This window comes from Centroberyx gerrardi, chromosome 7, assembly GCF_048128805.1.
Source record: "Centroberyx gerrardi isolate f3 chromosome 7, fCenGer3.hap1.cur.20231027, whole genome shotgun sequence".
Lineage (NCBI taxonomy): Eukaryota > Metazoa > Chordata > Actinopteri > Beryciformes > Berycidae > Centroberyx > Centroberyx gerrardi.
This window is the reverse complement of record NC_136003.1, coordinates 15,186,238-15,205,208: the sequence shown is the minus strand read 5'-3', so window position 1 is coordinate 15,205,208 and position 18,971 is coordinate 15,186,238. Positions and strand designations below refer to the sequence as shown.

General features: G+C 44.3%; 1 protein-coding gene across 1 annotated transcript in view; it reads right to left on the bottom strand.

Moving 5' to 3' along the window:
- The window catches only part of LOC139922484 (voltage-dependent T-type calcium channel subunit alpha-1I), a 136,387-nt gene that overhangs the window by 48,731 nt on the left and 68,685 nt on the right, over positions 1-18,971 (bottom strand). The window contains exons 5-9 of the mRNA XM_071913013.2: positions 17,740-17,899; positions 11,467-11,815; positions 10,775-10,867; positions 4,635-4,968; positions 3,446-3,831 (exon numbers count right to left, since the gene is read on the bottom strand). Of these exons, the coding sequence (XP_071769114.1) occupies positions 3,446-3,831; positions 4,635-4,968; positions 10,775-10,867; positions 11,467-11,815; positions 17,740-17,899 (1,322 nt within the window). The remainder of the gene's footprint in view (positions 1-3,445; positions 3,832-4,634; positions 4,969-10,774; positions 10,868-11,466; positions 11,816-17,739; positions 17,900-18,971) is intronic.

Below are 18,971 nucleotides of genomic sequence, written 5' to 3'. Positions count from 1 at the left end.
AATGGAGGGAGAAGGAGAAAGGACAGAGGGAAAAGGAGGAGAGAGAAGGATGATTCTCTGGGAGCAGAAGATGATGGAGTGATGAAGGAGTGAAGGTATGCAGAGGAGATGAGTGGATGAGGGTTGAATGCGAGAGGAGAGGAGAGGAGACAATGTGAGAGGGGAAGGGAGGAAGGTAAAGAAGGGGAGAATACTTGAGGACAGGTGAGGAAGTAGAGCTGAACAATTAATCGAAAATAAATCAAAATCGCAACGTGAACTTCTGCAATTTCCAAATCGCAGAGGCTGCAATTAATTTCTTCAGAGAGAGTTTGGTCCAAACTGGAGTTTTAGAGCTGCAGGTAATCTTTGATCCATGAATCAAAACCTTTTAGACTCAAACTCAGTAAATCCTGAACACTGACAACAAAATTGCTTTTCTTTCAACAATTTTAAAGTTCTAAAAGATTTATTACAAGAAAAACTTGCAAAGATATAAATCACAGTATAAATCGCAATTGCAATATTCTGTCAAATAATCGCAGTTAGATTTTTTGACAATAACGTTCAGCTCTATGAGGAAGACAATGAATGATGAAAGAAGGAAGGAAGGAATGATGAGAAAGAATGAATGATGAAAAAAGGAAGCGAAGGATAGGTTAAGGAAATTAGAAGAGAAGAAGAGATGTAGTGAACATTAAGGAATTTACCGAAAAATGCGCACACACAACACACACACACACACACACACACACACAGGCAAGGTTGTCCAATGACTACATTCATCCCTTAGCAGTTAACCCTAACCTTGGCCCTTAACCCTTAACTTTAACCCTGACTCTAACCCAAACCCTAAACCTACCTATAACTTTAAAATGGCCCTTTTCCAAATTGAACACCAGTCAAAAGAATCTTTACTTAACATCCAGAACTCGTACTGGTCCTCACAAGTACAGTAATGTAAGTACAAACAGAGGATATGTTATGAGATTCACTGCTATTGACAGAACCATCAGTGGCGTCGACGCCACAGTTTAACTCAGACAAAATACCCTCCTTCCTCCCTCTCCTTGCTTTCTCTCCCCTCCCTACTCTTCTTTTTCCCGCTCTACTTGCCCCATAAATTCCTAATCTTCCTTCTTCCACTCCTTCCCTCCCTTTCTCACCATGTTTCTCTACCATGTCTCTGCACTGCTGTTCTCCCACACCCCCCTCTTACTTTGCACCTCTCCCCCCTCTCTCCCATCTCCTGCATATTATTCCATCTCTCCCCCATCTTTCATTTCCTCCCATACAAATACCCTCTCCCTGTTTCCCTCTTGACATGTGCCTTCAGTCAGTCGGTGTGTGAATGTTGCTTGAATATGAATGAATGAGCTACAACTCCCAACCCTGAATTCCAATGCGCCAAATGTTCTCCCACACACAGATATCCACACACATGCACAGATACATTCACGCGCATACATAATATGAATGCAAATGGGCCGCCGGTCTTCAATCTCGCTGACACACGCTACCCATTGATGAATGAGTCAGTGATAATTTCAACACAGACATGAATAAAATCTACGATCAAAGACACGGTCGAACTCCGCAAGGTCATAACTGCGATATGAATTTTATTCAAAACTACACACATTTGACGTGATTCTCTCAAGCAGATTATGGTGCAAGCAAGCCAGCCTGTGGTTAGTCAGTTCACTTTGGGAAGAAGCACGTAGGCTACCGAGTTCCTGATTTAGAACAAAATCACACAAGGTAAGACTTTTCTACCGCAGAGCAAAAACACACACACTTGTATCGCCGCCTCTGTGTGTCAGCCTGTGGAAGCTGTGGAGGGAGACAGAGAGACGCACACACACACACACACACAAAACACAGACAGACAGACAGAGAGTGTCTGCCTGTGTGTGTGCATGCATATGTGCGTGTGTGGGTTTCTGCATGCAGGCATACTTGGAAACACACACACACACACACACTCACACACTTACACACACAAGTATACAGGGAATTGCGCTGAAAACTGCTGTGTAACTGGCGTCTGCCTCTCTCTTCCCCTCGCACTGCTTCTCTCGCTCGTCTCCTCCTCCTCCTCCCTCTCCTCTCCCCCACAACCCTCGTTTATTTTTAGAGTCTTCAGAGATGAGAGAAAGCAACTCCTCTGTACGCTGTCAAAGAGTGAGTGGGTGGATGAGAGAGAGCGAGAGAGAGAGAAGTGGGGAGAGAGAGGGTGAAAGGGAGGGAGGTGAGGGAGTTGGAGAGTGGATGAGACGCTCGGGGTAGGAGGTGGGAAGGACAGAAAGAAGGAAAGAAGGAAGGAAGGAAGGAACAAAGTCATGAACAAAATGAAGGAAGGAACGAACAAAAGAAGGGTGCATAGAGGGATTTGTGGAGAATAGGAGAGGAGAGTTGTGAAAGTAAAATTAGCTGGGGCGGAGAGGGAGGTGCCCCTTCATATCGGAGGAAGGTACAGCCGAAGGAATTAGGTAGAGAGAGAAAAGAATGAGACGAGAGAAAAAAATGAAGTAAGGAGGAGGAAGCTGTTTTATGTAACAGCGTGTGAGTGTGTGTGTGTGCGGACGTATATGTGCATGCTCGCACAGTTAAATGGATGTGCCTATGTGCCTATGTGTGTGTGTGTGTGTGTGTGTGTGTGCACGCATGCGTGAGAGCACTTGGCAGGCTTCTCCCGCTCTCCCTCTCAGACACCTGCCTTCCTCTCCGTCTCTGAGGAGCCTGGCCAATGTTAACAGCCAGCTCGGTTTTGTCTACCGCTAGGTTAAATGTTTACACCACTGTCAGAAAACCGCATGGCTGCGATGCTCCACTCCCACACTCATCCCTCTGAATCAATGTCATTTGTTATTATAATGTTTCTTGCTGTGATCCTCTATCAGCAGTGATAGTGATGATTTGTGTGAGTGAGAGGGAAGCATGGGGGCTGATTGTGCTAAAAAAAAAAAAAAAAGGTATTGAGACTGTGTCAGCCTCAGGAGTAAAGACGTTATGACAACGGCAAGGCAAGGCGTGTTCCTTCCCTTAAGGCAAGACACAGTGTATTCATAGTATTCCATAGCATTCACCATCTTGGTAACCAAATTAAACAACACACTGCCAATGGCTGATCCATATAATTATATGCCATATTGGTAGAAAATGTATGCAACTCAGAGAATGCTATGGATAGATATTATTTTTAGAAAGTGACTTGATAGATGTGTCCCAGCCTGCCAGGCACAACTCCCTTATGTCCCAATTATCTGAAGGTCTATAGGTACATCTCCCCTTAATCACTCAAGTGGATTTAGTAGGTAAAATCAATGAGGGATCATAGCATTCCCCTGGATTCACCTGGTTAGGAAGCTATCACTGAAAGTGTAATGTAAATAACACAAGTTGTGGAGTCAGTAACAATGCTTATGGTACTTCTGAAGTGGCAGCTTTGGCAGTAACATCTCACCTGGTTGTGGTGCTCGATGCCCATACTGATGGTATTGATGAGAATAGCGATCATAATGCCCCTGCTGAAGTACTTGCTCTCCACAATGCCCCAAAGTTTCCTCCTCATCTCCTTCCAAACGTCCGTACAGTGTCCAAAGCACGTCCTCCTCCTCTTCCTCTCCCCGTCTCCCCTCTCCTCCAGGTGGTTCTCCTCCTTGTCCGTCTCCTTCACCGCCTCCTCCTCCTCCCCCTCCCCGTTGGCCGAGTCTCCCACAGCTCCCGCCCCTTCTTTGAGCGACAGCGCACACAGAGGGCAGTCCTCAGAGTTTTGAGTGACAGACAGAGTGATGGAGTTGGCCAGCGGCTGAGAGCTATGGTCTTGCTTGCTTTGGTGTGGACAGTGGTCTGTGAGAGAGAGAGAGAGAGAGAGAGAGAGAGAGAGAGAGAGAGAGAGAGAGAGAGAGAGAGAAGAGATAGAGAGAGAGAAACTGTGAGACAACTGTTGCTCATAAATTTAGATGCCGTCATACCGTGCAGAATCTAATATAAGAGGTATGGAAGTATCTACAGGTTGTTGTTCCAGCCTGCCACTCATCACACCTTATTCATTTAGTTTAAATTTTGTTTAGTTTATTTGCAAAGTAATAAAACATAGAGGCAAAGTGGGAAAAATATCATAATAAAATAGAAAGATGAACCATCACAGAAAGATGACAAAAAATCTGTGCAGGTGAGATACAAAAAACCCTATTATCTCAAAACAAACAAAAGAAATAAAAAGTATGAAATACAAGAGTTTGATAAGACAATTCAAATGACCACAGAACCCAACGTGGTTTGAATAGTAGAACAAGAATCATAAAAATGACAAGATAAATAAATTAAAATGCCCCTGATGTTAAAAAAAACTGTTTTAGGATATGTATACATAAAAATCTCTTGAAATGTAATCAGATGTGCTATAGTGCATGGCTGAAGCATGACCTCACCAGAAGTAAGCGCAGTAAATCACATTAAAATTGCACCCATAAAAAGGCAATCGCCAATTCCCTTCCACCTTTTGTCCTCCAACCCAATTTGCGGCAAGACCATATTTTGTTTGAGGTGCATTTCCAGTATCTTCCTAAAAAGCATCGGCTACACATCATGAGTATTATTTGCTACATGGGCAAATCAAGCGGTCCTCATGTTTTTGCCTTTCTACTCACGTCTTGGGTGCCTTGAATGATGCCGGTCTCCGTTCACATTCCCCCCTGCTCCTCCTCCTCGCCTGTTGCCCCTGCCTCCGCCAACCGGCGGGGGCTTGCCCCTCAGCGTGTAGTAGAGGGCGGCCGATCTCCTCTTGGCCTTGCGGAGGACGTGGCAGACCAGCTGGAAGATCTCCTCGTAGCAGTCTCCCGGCTCCGCCATGCTGGCCAGGGTGGAGGAGGACAAGCACTGCGCCCTCTGCTCCTGCATCAGCTGGTGCTCCCGCTGCTTGGTCTCTGAGAACTGGGTGGCGATTACCACCAGGCACAGGTTGATCATGAAGAATGAACCAATCTGGACGGACGCGTAACAACGAAACAGAAAGTTAGATTGTGTACGGACGTGGAACTTAGTGGCAGAATAAAGATGTACACAGAGTGAGATAACGTCAGTGCAGCTGATGGAAAATTAAGCAGTGAGATACTGCGGGGAACGTGGGCCATGGGGTAGTGATGACAATCTGACAGATATCTAGCCTGGGGAAATAATTGTTCTGGGGAAAAAGAGCTAGAGCAGAAAGCAAGATTAAACAAACTCAACCAAGAGGCAGCTGGAGCTATACGATGAGGAAGAGGACAGTGAAAAAGCAACACTCTCAATGTGATAGTGCTGTACAGTGTCTTATTGAAATAATTAGTCACCTATGGCTAAAGCAGATGTGGAATATTGTGATGTAAGCTGGTAAACACAGACTTGTTTTCTGTCAGTGAGAAGCTAGCTCTCGCACTAGCTGATGCTAATAATGTGTGCCAATCCCCCTGTAGCAATGTTAGCACACATGCTAAAGGTCTCCGAGGGCCGGCTTCCCACCAGACCGAGGCTGATTGGAGCAGACAGATTGAGCCAACACATGCCCAAAGCACAGTTCAGAGTCTGGCTATCCTTCTCTTTCTCTTCCTTTTACTCTCTCTGTCTCTGGCTCCCCTCAACTTTGCACCCCCTCCCTCCCTCCCCTGCTTTAACCCAGTCTCTCTCTTGACTTTCCTCACTCCCATGCAGCACATCACATCGCCTCTCTCCAAATCGCTCCGTCCCCACTCCGCCTCTCTTTGCCCATCGATATATCTCTCTCGGTTTTTCGCAGCGATCATAAAAGAGCTCCGGTCTTTTGTTTTTCTTCTTCTGGGTCAAAGTGAACAAAGGGATGAGAGAGTTGGAGAGAGAGTAGAGAGGGCGCATTGTGAGTGGGTACCCCCTGGCTGACCCTTTTAGTGGTGGTAATAGGAATTGTTATGGGACTGCCGAAATGGCTATTGGACTCCTGAGAGCTGGTTACGGAACAATGATTAGATCAATAAAGCCTAATGCTGAACAATTCAAAAAGCAGCCTGCTGGATTGAAAGAGCGGCTTGTGGTACAGTGTCGGTTTTGTTCTTTATTTACAAATGTGAACATGTACCGCTTTTTGTCCTTGGCCATATCTCTCAAGCAGACACACAAACACACACACACACACAGACACACACACACAGACACATGCAAAAGCAAAAGCTGAAGAGTGGGCACACTAAATAAACAAGTGCCACATACATATGCACAGGTATAAAATCCAAATCCAAATCTACCCCTAACCCCCACATATAGACTTTCACCCATGTATATCTACAGTGATCAAAGGCGGGCAAGGTGAGAGAGAGAGAGTGAGGAGACTGAGAAGAGAGAAGGAGAAGAGAGAGACACCAGAGGGATTTATAGATAGAGAGAGGGAGATGAGAGAGAAGAGACAGGGGGAGGAGAGAGAGGAGAGAGGGAAGTGGAAAGAGGGAGGAGAGATGCCCATCTGTGGCCTGTGGGTCAAGGCAGGTCTGCAGGTGTGTGGGGCTTTGATTTCCCTCCAGCCTTGCATCTGTGTGTGTGTGTGTGTGTGTGTGTGTGTGTGTGTGTGTATTCTGCGATTCTGATCAGCAGGCAGCCTTGCGCATAATCAGCGAGGGCAGTCCAATATCACGGATTCAAATGATCACTGCATTATGCATGCATACACACACACACACACACACACACACACACACACAAACACGTAGACAAAAGCATGTAGACAAAAGCACGTGTGCTCACATATACACACACAAATGGAAATAAATTATGATGGCAGGCTTAGCTAGTGACTGAATGTGTGTGTGTGTATGTGCTTACGTGCACCAGCTGTCACACACATTTACACATGCATGCATGTACACACACAATCTCTCTCTCTCTCTCTCTTTTTCTCTCTCTCTCTCATACACACACACACACACATACGTACATACACACACGCACACACACAGAGGCAGACGCACACATCCTCTGCATCATTGCCCCCTTGGTAGCATTCATCTCCAACTCACTTTGTAATCCTTTCACTCACACACTTCAATGTGACACCAATATAGACACTTCGGTCTCAACTCAGCCTACACACTCAGCAGCAGGGGTGGACTGGCCATCTGGAGGAGCGGGAGTTTTCCCGGTGGGCCGGTCAAGTCCTACTGTAGACCGGCCCGCCGGCTCCATAGATGTGCGTGTGTATGTGTGTGTGTGTGTGTGCGGAGACGGTTCATAAGTTCATCCCATCTCAAGAGTCCATCTTTCTCCCCCTGCCAACTTTACTTAGGTACACTCTACCTGTCATACGCTGAGCTGACAGTGACAGACTGTTTGAGTTGTGCATAAATTTGTGGCCGAGTCGACTTAACAAATAAACATTATGCTGCCTTCAAGTTGCTGTCAGAAATATCAGAATTACGACTTGAGCGTGCATTAACGATATAAACAAGGGGGTAAATATGACAGGGAAAGTCATGATTTTCTATGATCCACACGATGCCGCGATGTGACATTTATGGGCAGAGAGCATGGAAATCTTGTCAACAGCTGATGGTAAAAGTTCTTTGTTATATTTTTAATTAAAATACATCAGCTCATGTATAAAATCTCAACCTCATTTTAAAGATTCTAAAAAAAAATAGCCTATAATTGTGTTCTCTAATAATACTTGCTGTGGCGGACAAGTTTGGGTCAAATTTCCAGAGACGTTTTTTTTTATCCCAGTTTGCCACTGATCAACAGTATATCAAGTATCAGGAAGACAGAGATGAGACGTTGTGTTTGAAACTGCGGAGGTCAAACTTCTCTTTGTCTCCCAGTTTCCTACCCGAGAACTCACTTATAGGATCAACTGACAAGCTTTGATGTACAGTACACTGCCACTTAATAGCTAAACAAGAGAGAGAGAGAGAGAGAGGGGTGGGGAGAAGAGGGAGGGAAATACAGAGTAAGCAAAAGAGAAAAAGTGAAGGAGTATAAAAGAATAAGAGAGAGAGAGAGTCAAGGTGACCCTGACTATACAGTATGTCTTGGTACAAAGCACAGGCTTGTCTGAACAACACCTTAGGGGCCCGTGTAAGTGCCTGACCGAAAACTTGTCACCGTGTCAGCAACACTTCCAAGGCATCCCTAAGGACCCCGACTACAAGTTGCCAAACAGACTGCAGCTTTGCAAGGAGGCTCAAATGGGCGGCACATTTCTGCCCATCAATCATTTATCACAGAGGGAGAAAGGTGTGACTTGTTATGGTGTTCTGCAAGCCAATGAGCTCTGGTTATCTAATTTACAGTAAATTAACTTTGTGTCTGCTTGGTCTGTCTATTTGTGGTACAGAAGCCAGAACTGACTTGGTTCAGCTTGGGTCTATGCTACTTCATTGATGTGAAAATCAGTTTACTGTTTCCGGAACCTAATCATAAAAATTGGAAGGAACATGAAATTTGACTTGTGGATGTAATCAATTCAGTTCAGTTCAATTCAACTTTATGTGCCCCCTGTTGGACATTACTGTGATGTCGGTAGTGGGTTGTAAATACGATCCACGTGACGCAACTTGTAACCAATGGAGAAGTAACATAAGCCAGACAGAGGTGATTACACTGCAGTTTGACCCACTGTCTATTATCCCTGGACGGGCACAGCCAGGAGGCGCTCGCATTACAAAGAAGGGCTTAGATTTACAACAGCGGCCATGATGCCCACGATCACCTCAGTAAAATAGGGCCGATATGCTGTGACAGAAGTGGGCGGAGAAGAATAAGTTGTTTTTTTAGGCCAAGTCCTGCACTCTGTACAGGTTGTTTCTGCTTACTGTGGTGTAGTGTGAGGATTGGGGGATTGAAAGGCATGATTATGATTGATTAGTGCGTTTGTATTCTTTCTTGTGTGTGTGTTTCTTTCCCCCAATCCTCCTTTCAAATTCCATTTATTCCTCTCCTCACTCTTCTTTCATCATTCTAATTTTGCTGTTTCCTCTCTTGCCCCAACTGTGCCTTATTGTGCATTCACATGATGGTGGGAAGGTCTGACACCTTTAGCTTTTCTCTTTTCTCCCTCCCTCTACCTCTTCATCTCTCCTTCCCGGCCACTTCCAACTCTGTTCATATGACTGCCACTCTTTTCTTTATTTTGGGCATCACTTCCTTCTTCGGACATACTTCTCTCCCTAAGATGCATCATTTTGGAGATCTGACTTGCTCTTATATAAAATTTGAAAATATTAATATGCTAGGGCCTCCTCGGGTCCATAAGTCATGAAAATACAGAGTGAGTCACTTATTTCCTCTTTCAATTTCTTCCTTTACCATTCCTCAATGTCTCTCTCACTCTCCAGTTTTCTCCACCCATCCACTTCCTCCATCTCTGCACCATGCGTCATTTTCCTACGTGAACCAGATCAGATGATCCACAGCTTGCCAATATTTCTCAGCCGTCGGCTGCATGCAGCTCTTGTTTATTCTATTCATAAAACATGGACACTCATAAAAGGAGACCGCTGCGGCACAACATAGCCTGTCACTTCTCTCTCTCCTCTCTCTCTTTCTCTCTCTCTCACATAAACATAAATAAACACACAAACTCTTTCTTTCCTCTCATACTTTCTCACACTCCCTTTTTTCCCTCTCTATAGCACACACCTTATTCTGTATCACTTATTCTCTTTTTTGGACAAACAGTCTTACCTCTTTCAACTGCCCTTCTCTCTCTCTCTCTCTCTCTCTCTCTCTTCCCTCCCTCTCCTCCTCTCTCACCATCATGGATAAATTTACATTACATCTCCTCGGACATTGATCCTAGACACTCCGTTCCCTCTATGCTCCTATTGATTTTTACAAGTCTATTAACGTTGCAATCTGCCACTCAGGACATATCCTAATACAATCTATAGATGCCATGGGACCACTGATGTCCACACATATTGGAAATGCTATATAAGGTTTAACACCTGGACTCTGGCTGCGGTTACACTTGATTTTTTTTTTATCATCAGACACATGGATGTGTGAGCTGGCAGGCATGGACACACAAAAATGTGAATTTTGCTATGAGATCTTCAAAAATAGATTCAGAAGTGGCCAGGCTCACATTGTCCCTAGAATTTTATATAGTCTGCACACAATCCATATATATATATATATATATATATATATAAATATATATGATTATGGAAAGCAAGGACTGGAAGAAATAAAGAGATTGCAATTAATAGAACCACAGGAGATGCACACCAGACAGTTGTGGATGCACAGTGATGTGATTCCTTGAAATATATTTTTTCCGATCATACCGCAAATATCACACTGAGATGATACATTCAACCGTAGCCTCAGATTTAGTCAAACCTGAAAAGAGAACTGTGCCCAGAAGCTGTTTGTAGGCATGGTGTAGTAAAACCTGCAGCCAGTATCTGACAGACACATTTATTACTAGTTTTATATCAAATATCAAAAGATTCCACACTCACAAGTGCATTTTTGTTTAAAAAAAGAGAAGAAAGAAGAAAAAAAGAAAGCTCTAAGGAAATCTAATAGCAAATATCTTCAATACTATTTCACAGTGAATTTCACACCAGGAGTCATTTCATATGAAAAAGGTGTCACTTTTCAAAGGTGGATATTTCCCTTTGGAATTAAACTGAAATAGGCAAACAATGTGATTCAAACATGCACCAGTTGTTTTGTGCTTGTTTGTTTGGAAAATATACCAGATTCTTGGTGTAATCCAGATTCCAGCAAGGAGCAGGAGTAAGCACTAGTACTGTAGTGTACTGTAGTAATAAATGTGACTTACGATGATGAGGAAGATGAAGTAGATGAAGTTGTAGAAGGAATGGGCGTCCATCACATAGTACATGATCTCCACCCAGCCCTCCAGGGTGATCACCTAGGAGCAAGGATTCCACTGGGTGTTCAATACGAAAAAGAATACAATGCAAAATACCATATATGCAAACTAAGTGCATTAACATTTCTATCTGTTAAGCAGTTTTGTGCCAGAAGATTTGTGTGCATATAAAAGTTTTAATCTTGCATTTTAAGTGTTTAAAAACAAAAAACTTTCATCCATTTGGGAACAATGTTGCTTCCTAAAACTCAGTCAATATTTCAAAAACACAGAAGATTCAATCTTCAAAAACAACTATTTTCTAAGCAAAGATGTTAAGCTGACTCATAACTTTTATAGTAAATTTGTATGTGCTTTACTTTCATGCCAGCAATTATTAGCTATATAGGCATCAATTTAGTCATATAGCTATCAGTTTTTTCAACCATATTTACAGCAAAATTCTGAGTGTTACATAAACACACAGGCTCACACCCGGGAGCTGTCCTCTGTAACTACAGTCTCACACTGTTGGCCAGTGAGCAGCTCCACTAGGACAGCTGGGGCTTAAGTGCATTGCACTTTGAAGGTATTGTTAAGGGAGCATTAATAGACCTGCAACCCATAGCCCAACCCCACCTTCTCCCACTCACACCTACCTGAAAGATTACGATCCAGGCATAGACAATGTTGTCGAAGTTGATGGCGCCCTTGTGGGGGTTGCCACTCCCCGTGTGACAGCGAGTGTAATACTGGTGCCAGTTGATGCACAGGCCCATGGCGCTGCCGGCACCGCTGCCGTTGGCCAGCGGCTCGGGAGCCAGGCCCAGCGTCTGCCGGTGGAGCGCGTCCTCCTTGTCCAGGCAGCAGGTGTGGCCTCCTTCGCGCCGCGCCGGCACATCGGTGCACGACATGATGCCGTTGTCGGCCGCCAGGGAGCAGATGAAGGGCCGCTCGTCATCCTCCTCCGGCTGGTAATAGGGAGCCGGCAGGGTCATGCCCGAGGAGCTGGGGTGGGGGCGGGTGGGGAGGGGGAGAAACTACTTTAGTTGGTTCTGACAGGTGAGCAATAGAATTTTAACATGTGTCATTACGTCTTTTGGGAAGTTTCATGTGCGTTTCAGTGAAAGAGGGAGAGGCGGATGTGGGAAAGGAGGGAGAACGGGAAAGGAGAGACAGTTTACAAGATTTAGAGTTGGTATACAGTGGTAGTTGAAGTACATGCCTCTGGAAGGACTATGGAGTATATACACACACACTCACACACACACGCACACCTGCACACATAAAGACACACAAATACACAGAATACCCATATACAGTATGTAATGTACATACATACACATGTGCACACACACACACACACCTGGGCCGACTTTGACAAATGGAGGACTCTGGGACCATGTGGACCACTCTCTCTGTTTCACACCTCCCTTTGCTTTCTCTTCTATATCCCTCTCTCCTTTTTCCAACATTCTCACTCCAATCCAATCTTATCAATGAGAGCACTCCATCTCTGTCTCAGAGAGAGAGAGCGAGAGAGAGAGATCCAAGAGCTAAGGACTAGAGACTAGACTAATAAATAGATCAGTAAGAAGCTGTGTGTGTGTGTGTGTGTGTGAGAGAGAGAGAGAGAGAGAGAGAGAGAGAGATCCAAGAGCTGAGGACTAGAGACTAGACTAATAAATAGATCAGTAAGGAGCTGAGTGAGTGAGTGAGAGAAAGAGAGAGAGAGAGAGAGAGAGAGAGAGAGAGAGACCTAACCTAGCACTGAACCAGTGAGCGCTGCCTAGAGCCACAGCAGGAAACCTAAGGCGTGCTGACAGGTGTGGCATGCAGCGGGGGGGTGGAGCGCTGCTCAGGACACAGAAAGGGACAATGAGCGGCCTGAGGAGAAATCAAGCAGCAACTGAAAACATGTTCACCCTCACCTCCATCTAAAATAAAGTGTCAAATTGCTCTGAAAAGATATTAGATTTTATTGGTTTGAGTTGGTGAACTATAGTATACTGAACATTGTTAGTTTGAGTCAGTGAGTATTGGACTTAATTTTGTATTGTTCATTTGCAATTGGCCTTTCTGTCTGATGAGGGTCACTGCTAATATCCTGATTCCTACCCTGTTGCCTGTGTTTCCTCTGTTCAAAATTGTGACAGTTCTTCAACAGGTTTTTTTTGGTTTGCTTTCGAAAAGCACCATAGACAGCTTTTATTACTAACAAGAATAATCCATTAGGCTTCCATGTCGCTTCTCTCCTGCTCATAGTGACTTCATATTATCGCAAAGGGACAGACGACATGGATTGTTGAAATGACAAAATGAGAGATGATTTGCTTGTTGTACATGTATGCATGAGCGTTGGTTATTAAATTTGTATTGTATGTGTATATGTGTGTGTGTGTGTGAGTGTGTGTGTGTGTGCTTTCACATCCATTATACTGCAGCTGCTGGACCACTGTTACCAAGTGAATTGTTAAGATTGAGACAAGTGTGGAATGGTATAGGCCAGCGCTGTATTATGCAAAAGCCTGTTAAGCATACCCATATTGGCAGGTTGACTGCATTTCATGCAGTTTACAAAGAACATGACATGTCCATACACAGCATTTTCAAATGGAAACAAGAAATATACGTTGTAAACTCATCAGCAATACAATTCATTGTGGTCCTTGTGTTCTTTCAGACAGAAATTACGGCAATGAAATTACACTGTACATGGAGTTGAACAGGCTTACAATAGGCGAGGCTGCTCTCTCTTCATGCATACATTAGCATCTTTTCTGGCATGCCCTGGCACAGAAACAGTTGTGTAACTTGTAGTTAATGATGCAGGCAAAAATAAAACCATATATTCTGCGAAGTGGCAAGTACTTATGAAGAGGCTAGGTAATTAACAAGCACATCACCGGAGAGGAGTGTGTTTCAGCATAGACAACAGATTGTTTAATCATGTATGCTAAGTCATGTGGAAAATGTGTGTGTATATGTGTGTGTGTGTGTGTGTGTGTGTGTGTGTGTGTGTGTGTGTATTCCCTTAGAGTGAAATCAGCATAAAAACAGATTACAATGCCACGCACGCACACATACACACACCTTCAATGAACTGGTTCATTCCCTGTAAGTGCCCCTCCTGAGTAAGTGAGCAGTGTTTTTGGCTGATTCTTGACAAACTTAATGACACACATCTCTAAAATCTGAATCTAACTGATTGCCTCCATCTGAAGCACCTAATCATTTCCTAAGATGTTTCCCATACCTCTCAGTTTAAATGGAAGCATGCCAAAGAGTCCGTCTTTCACCCCCCCTCCACCTGGGGAAATAATGTTCATCTGCCTCCGCGGAGTTATTTAAAGGGAAAGTTATGCACTGTTAGAGAAATGCATTTGATTAATGGGACTATTAAGATTAGTTCCATATGAATTACCAATAAGCATAAGCAAGTAGAGGAAAAATACCAATCTAAAAGTAAACAACCATCCCCCCCCCCCTTAGATTCCAATGCAGCATCTTGGCTCCCCATGTACCTGCTATATAGTTGGAATCAATAAGGACATATTAATGCAAAAGCAATAAATGGGGAGTGAATGCAAAAAGAATAAAAAATGTATAAAGGGGTAATGCAAAGGCAATGGAAAATGAATGAAAGAGCAATGTCAAAATAGAGAAAATACAGAACGTGTAAGCAATGGCAAATGCATAGAAAGCAATGTGAAGGCCTTGGAAAATGGAAAAAGTACTGTTGAGTTCTAGCCAGCCAGCGAGGCCTATTAGGTGTGTGTGTGTGTGTGTGTGTGTGTGTGTGTGTGTGTGTGTGTGTGTGATAGGACATGACTGTGGAGTAAATGAGGGCAGGGTGTGGATGTTCATACCAAGGTCCGGGCCTGGGGAAGACAAAAATAGACCCTCTCCATCAGCAGGCCCATTACTGAACACACACACACTCAGGGTCACTCGCCCTATTTACTCATCTCACTGTCTCTGCCGCTCTGTCTGTCACTTCAACCCTCCTTCTCTTTCTATCTCTCTCTCACACTCTTTTTTTCCATCTCCACGCCTCTCATTTCATCCCTCTCTTTTTTTTTCTTTCTGTCTCTTGTCTTGGTTTCCTCTCTTGTTTTCTCTCTCTTTCTCTGTGTTTGCTGGAGGAGAGGCCAATCAGGAAAGGTCGGCTGACTGCAAATGGACTTTATAGGTTATGCACACACACACACACACACACACACACACACACACTCTCTCACTCGCCTCGTCTTGACACACCTCATACCAAAGCATGCCAAACCACAATGTTTTTGTCAGTTTTATATTGGCTACCATGAAAGTAATGCCTGAAGTTTGCATGCCTTAGCAATCCCTCTCCTCTTCTACTTTTTTTTGTGTTTATCTCCTCTTTTCTTTATCTCCTCTTCCCTTCTTCCCTCTAATCCCTTCTCTCCTCCTCTCCTCATCCCCTTTCTCCTTCTCTTTCTTCTTCTCCTCTCCTCTCTCCTCCCCTCCTCTCCTTCTCAGTCTTCCCCACCCTTGCCCCTCCATCTCCTCCCATCTGCGTTCTTCTCCTTTCTTCTCCCTTACTCATCTCATCTCCCCTTTCCTTCTCCTCTCTCTCCTCATTTCCTCTCCCCTCCTCTTTTTTCCTCTCCCCTCTCCTCTCACCCAGCACCCCCCCCCCCCACCCCTTCCAGTCCTCTCCTATTCTCTCCTCTTCTGTCTCTCCAGTCAATAGTGGGATAGATTCTGCTGACACATACTGCAAGAGAATTTCTCCTTTGTCCTTGACCGCAGACCACACACATGCACACACAACACACACACACACACACAAACACACAAAATGCCAGGATCGATAGTAACAGCGACCATATCGGGCTATAGCGCTTCGCATTGAGCGGAGTGCAGGAAGCTTAGAAGGCACGCATTGATTTGGCGGCTTCAACAAAGTATGCACGTATGCACTGAGACACATTGAGACGACATTGACTTACAGTACAGTAGGCTTTATGCAACCTAATGGAGGACACAATGCAGTGACGGTGGAGATGCTAAGGGTGTAAATGAAAGGAGACTCGGACGTCGATGGCATTGTCATTCAAATCAGACGGTTACTAACGGTTAATAGCAAGAGATATAGAGACAGAGAAGGAGGGAGGGAGAGAGAGAGAGAGAGAGAGAGTCAGAACCCCGGTCAGAGTAGTGGAGCATGAATGAAGGCCGCTGCCCCCCCGCTGGTGCCTTGGCATGGCACAGCGTGGCACAGCACAGCCTGGCATCACACTGAGAACACACCTGCCAATGGAGAACGAGACAAAGAGAGACTGAGAGACGGAGGGAGAAGAAGAGAGGCAGAGAGAAGAGACGGTTGCCAGCGATAGTATTAAGTGAGACTGTGGGACAGAATTGGGAAGGGAAGATTGGTGAGAAAACGTGAGAGTGGCTGGAAGGAAGGAAGGAAGGAAGACAGGGGGAATTGGGGGTAAAAAAAAAATGTCTAGAAAACATATTTTGAAGTGCTGTATGTAATTTCTTTCAACTTGCAAGGATAAATAAGGGTTAAAGGAAATGGAGTTGCTGGAAAATTAAAAGAACGAGGTACAGGAAAAGAGAGCGAGGCGGAGATCAAAGGAACGGTGAAGAGGGGTGTAAAACGGCAAAATGAACGCTGCACTTGACTGCGACACTTAGCCCTCTCTGGCTTAACCTCTCAGAGAGCTAACGTTAGCCCTTCACTTAGCATAATAGTCTTCAAGTGCTAACTCACTAGCACCTTTCTAATTAAGTGCTCTAGCACCCTGACTAACCTGCGAAAAATGCTAATACAATGCTTCAGCAAAAAATATTCAGCTTACATAACAAGCAACTCTCAGCTCAGAATGAGATCGCTGCTATTAAGCGGGTGTCAGTCAGTCTATATTGGAAGAGTAATGTTTTTCAAAAAGCTCAACTAAAGCAACATTGTGATACTCTATCGATCCGCCAAAAGGAGATATTTGTCTTTTCGCTTTACCCCATCCAGCGAGATCAGAGGGTTAGCTCTCCTAAAGGTGGTAGGGACTCCTAATCACTACACCCCCCCTGCTGCCCAGTGCTTTTGATGTAGAAAACATTGGCAGGAGTAGCCTCACTGAGTGATTACTGTGGATGTTGTTACAGCGAATGTCGCCTCTCAACTTTAAGCGGAGGACAAAGCAGACGGGACGGTGCTAGCTGGCGGACACGGGTCCCCTTTCATCTGGCTATTAGATCTGTCATTAGCACACGCTGATGTCAGCATAACCAGAGAACATGCACCGAAGTACACACACACACACACACACTAGTGTATATGGTCATATACATATAAGGACACACACATCAGGGATGTGTGTCTCTATCGTAATCTCTATCACTTCTATTATGTCAGCATAAAAAGGAAACCAGGAAAATGGCATGAACTCAGACACTCCTTAATACATACCAGGATACTGTTAAATGACACACGAACGCACGCACACACACACACACACACACACACACACACACACACACATGCACACACAGCAGGTGATGCTACCATGTGGAGTCATGAATATGGAGGCACACTGCTGAAATCTAATCATGTTTTTTTGTTGCAAACTGGGAGAGAACTGTAGTTACTGTTGGCTTATAGCTTGAGAGAGAAAGAGAGAGAGAGAGAGAGAGAGAGAGAGAGCGTCACTTGGCGGGGCCACCACATTCCCTCTCCCCTTTGCTGGTTAGCTTGCCATGTCGCAGCCATCACAGACACTCAAAATGTAAATATTTTGCTCAATTTTAACACTCCTGACACAGGTGTTCAACAACAAGGGGCTGTAATATTTGACAGATTTTAATTCACACATGCACACAGACACAGACACACTAACATTAACATACACACACATACACACACATACATAGATGCACGGCGTTCAACTCACAGGGTGAAGTTCTCCTCAGGGTAGCAGCGGTTCCTCAGTAGCCCCGCCCACAGCTGCACCCCGATGATGCCGAAGATGAAGAAGACGAAGAAGCAGAGCAGCAGCACGTTGCCTAGCATGGGCAGAGTGTCCAGCAGCAGGTTCACCAGGATACGCATACCTGGAGGCAAACACATAGAGGTATATTTTACCAGTCAGTCAATCAATAAGTCAATCAATCAATCAATCAATCATGCGGGATGAATGAACAAGTTGCCAGGTCTGTATGGAATTACCATTGGAAATGCCACAGGCCTACACCAGTGCATTTTGAGATTTAAAATGTAACTACTCCTTCATTGCTTATGCATTGCTTTCCATATTCCACAAGTTTTCTTAAATATTTGAGCTTTAAAGGTGATACATGTAGCATTTTTATACATCAAAGTAATTGTAAAATGAATTGTGATAACTTGGTATAATTCCCATAAACAAAAAAAAACAGTTGAGATGATTAGTAGCCTGTATCTCATGCCACTATTGTTTGTGCTATTGCTATTGTGTCTCTCAAAATGGACCACATTTCCTATAAACTCTGTTACGTTCACCATCTGCCAGAAACTTTGAAAGCTTTAGCTCCATTTACGCTGGAGGAACAGCAGCCCTCTTCCTGTTTTGTGCCAAAAAGCAATCCAGCAGATTTCCCACGAAATGTGACCCGGTGGCACACAATGTAAAATGCAGTGTAAAGGCTGGTAGACTCTGTTAATTTTCTTGGCAATAGTCTTGTTTGTATACGGTAATTATACTAATGTCTCAAAATTAATGTGGTAATGATTTAACGGTGTTAAATTACAAATGTAACACCTTTAAATAGCTGTATTTTAGAATTAGAACAAACTGACTTGAAAAGGCCACAATGCAGTTACTACATACACAAATATGAAACACACATGCATGCACACACACTGACAGAAAGAGAGGTGTGGTACTGAAGTGGAAGTAAACAGGTTCCCCAGTATAGGCAATGTGTAAGACAAACATGTCTGCAGCAAGACACAGGCGGATAGAAAGAGGTATGCTAGAATAAGGAGAATGTTTCCTAGCAGATCTAGAGAATACAAAGACAGAACTTCACACAGACAATCACACCCACCCACCCACACACACACACACACACGCACTCACTAACTACAGCCCACCCCATGAACAAAAAAGCGCAGTCAGGCCACAGGGGTCTCAATCATGATTAG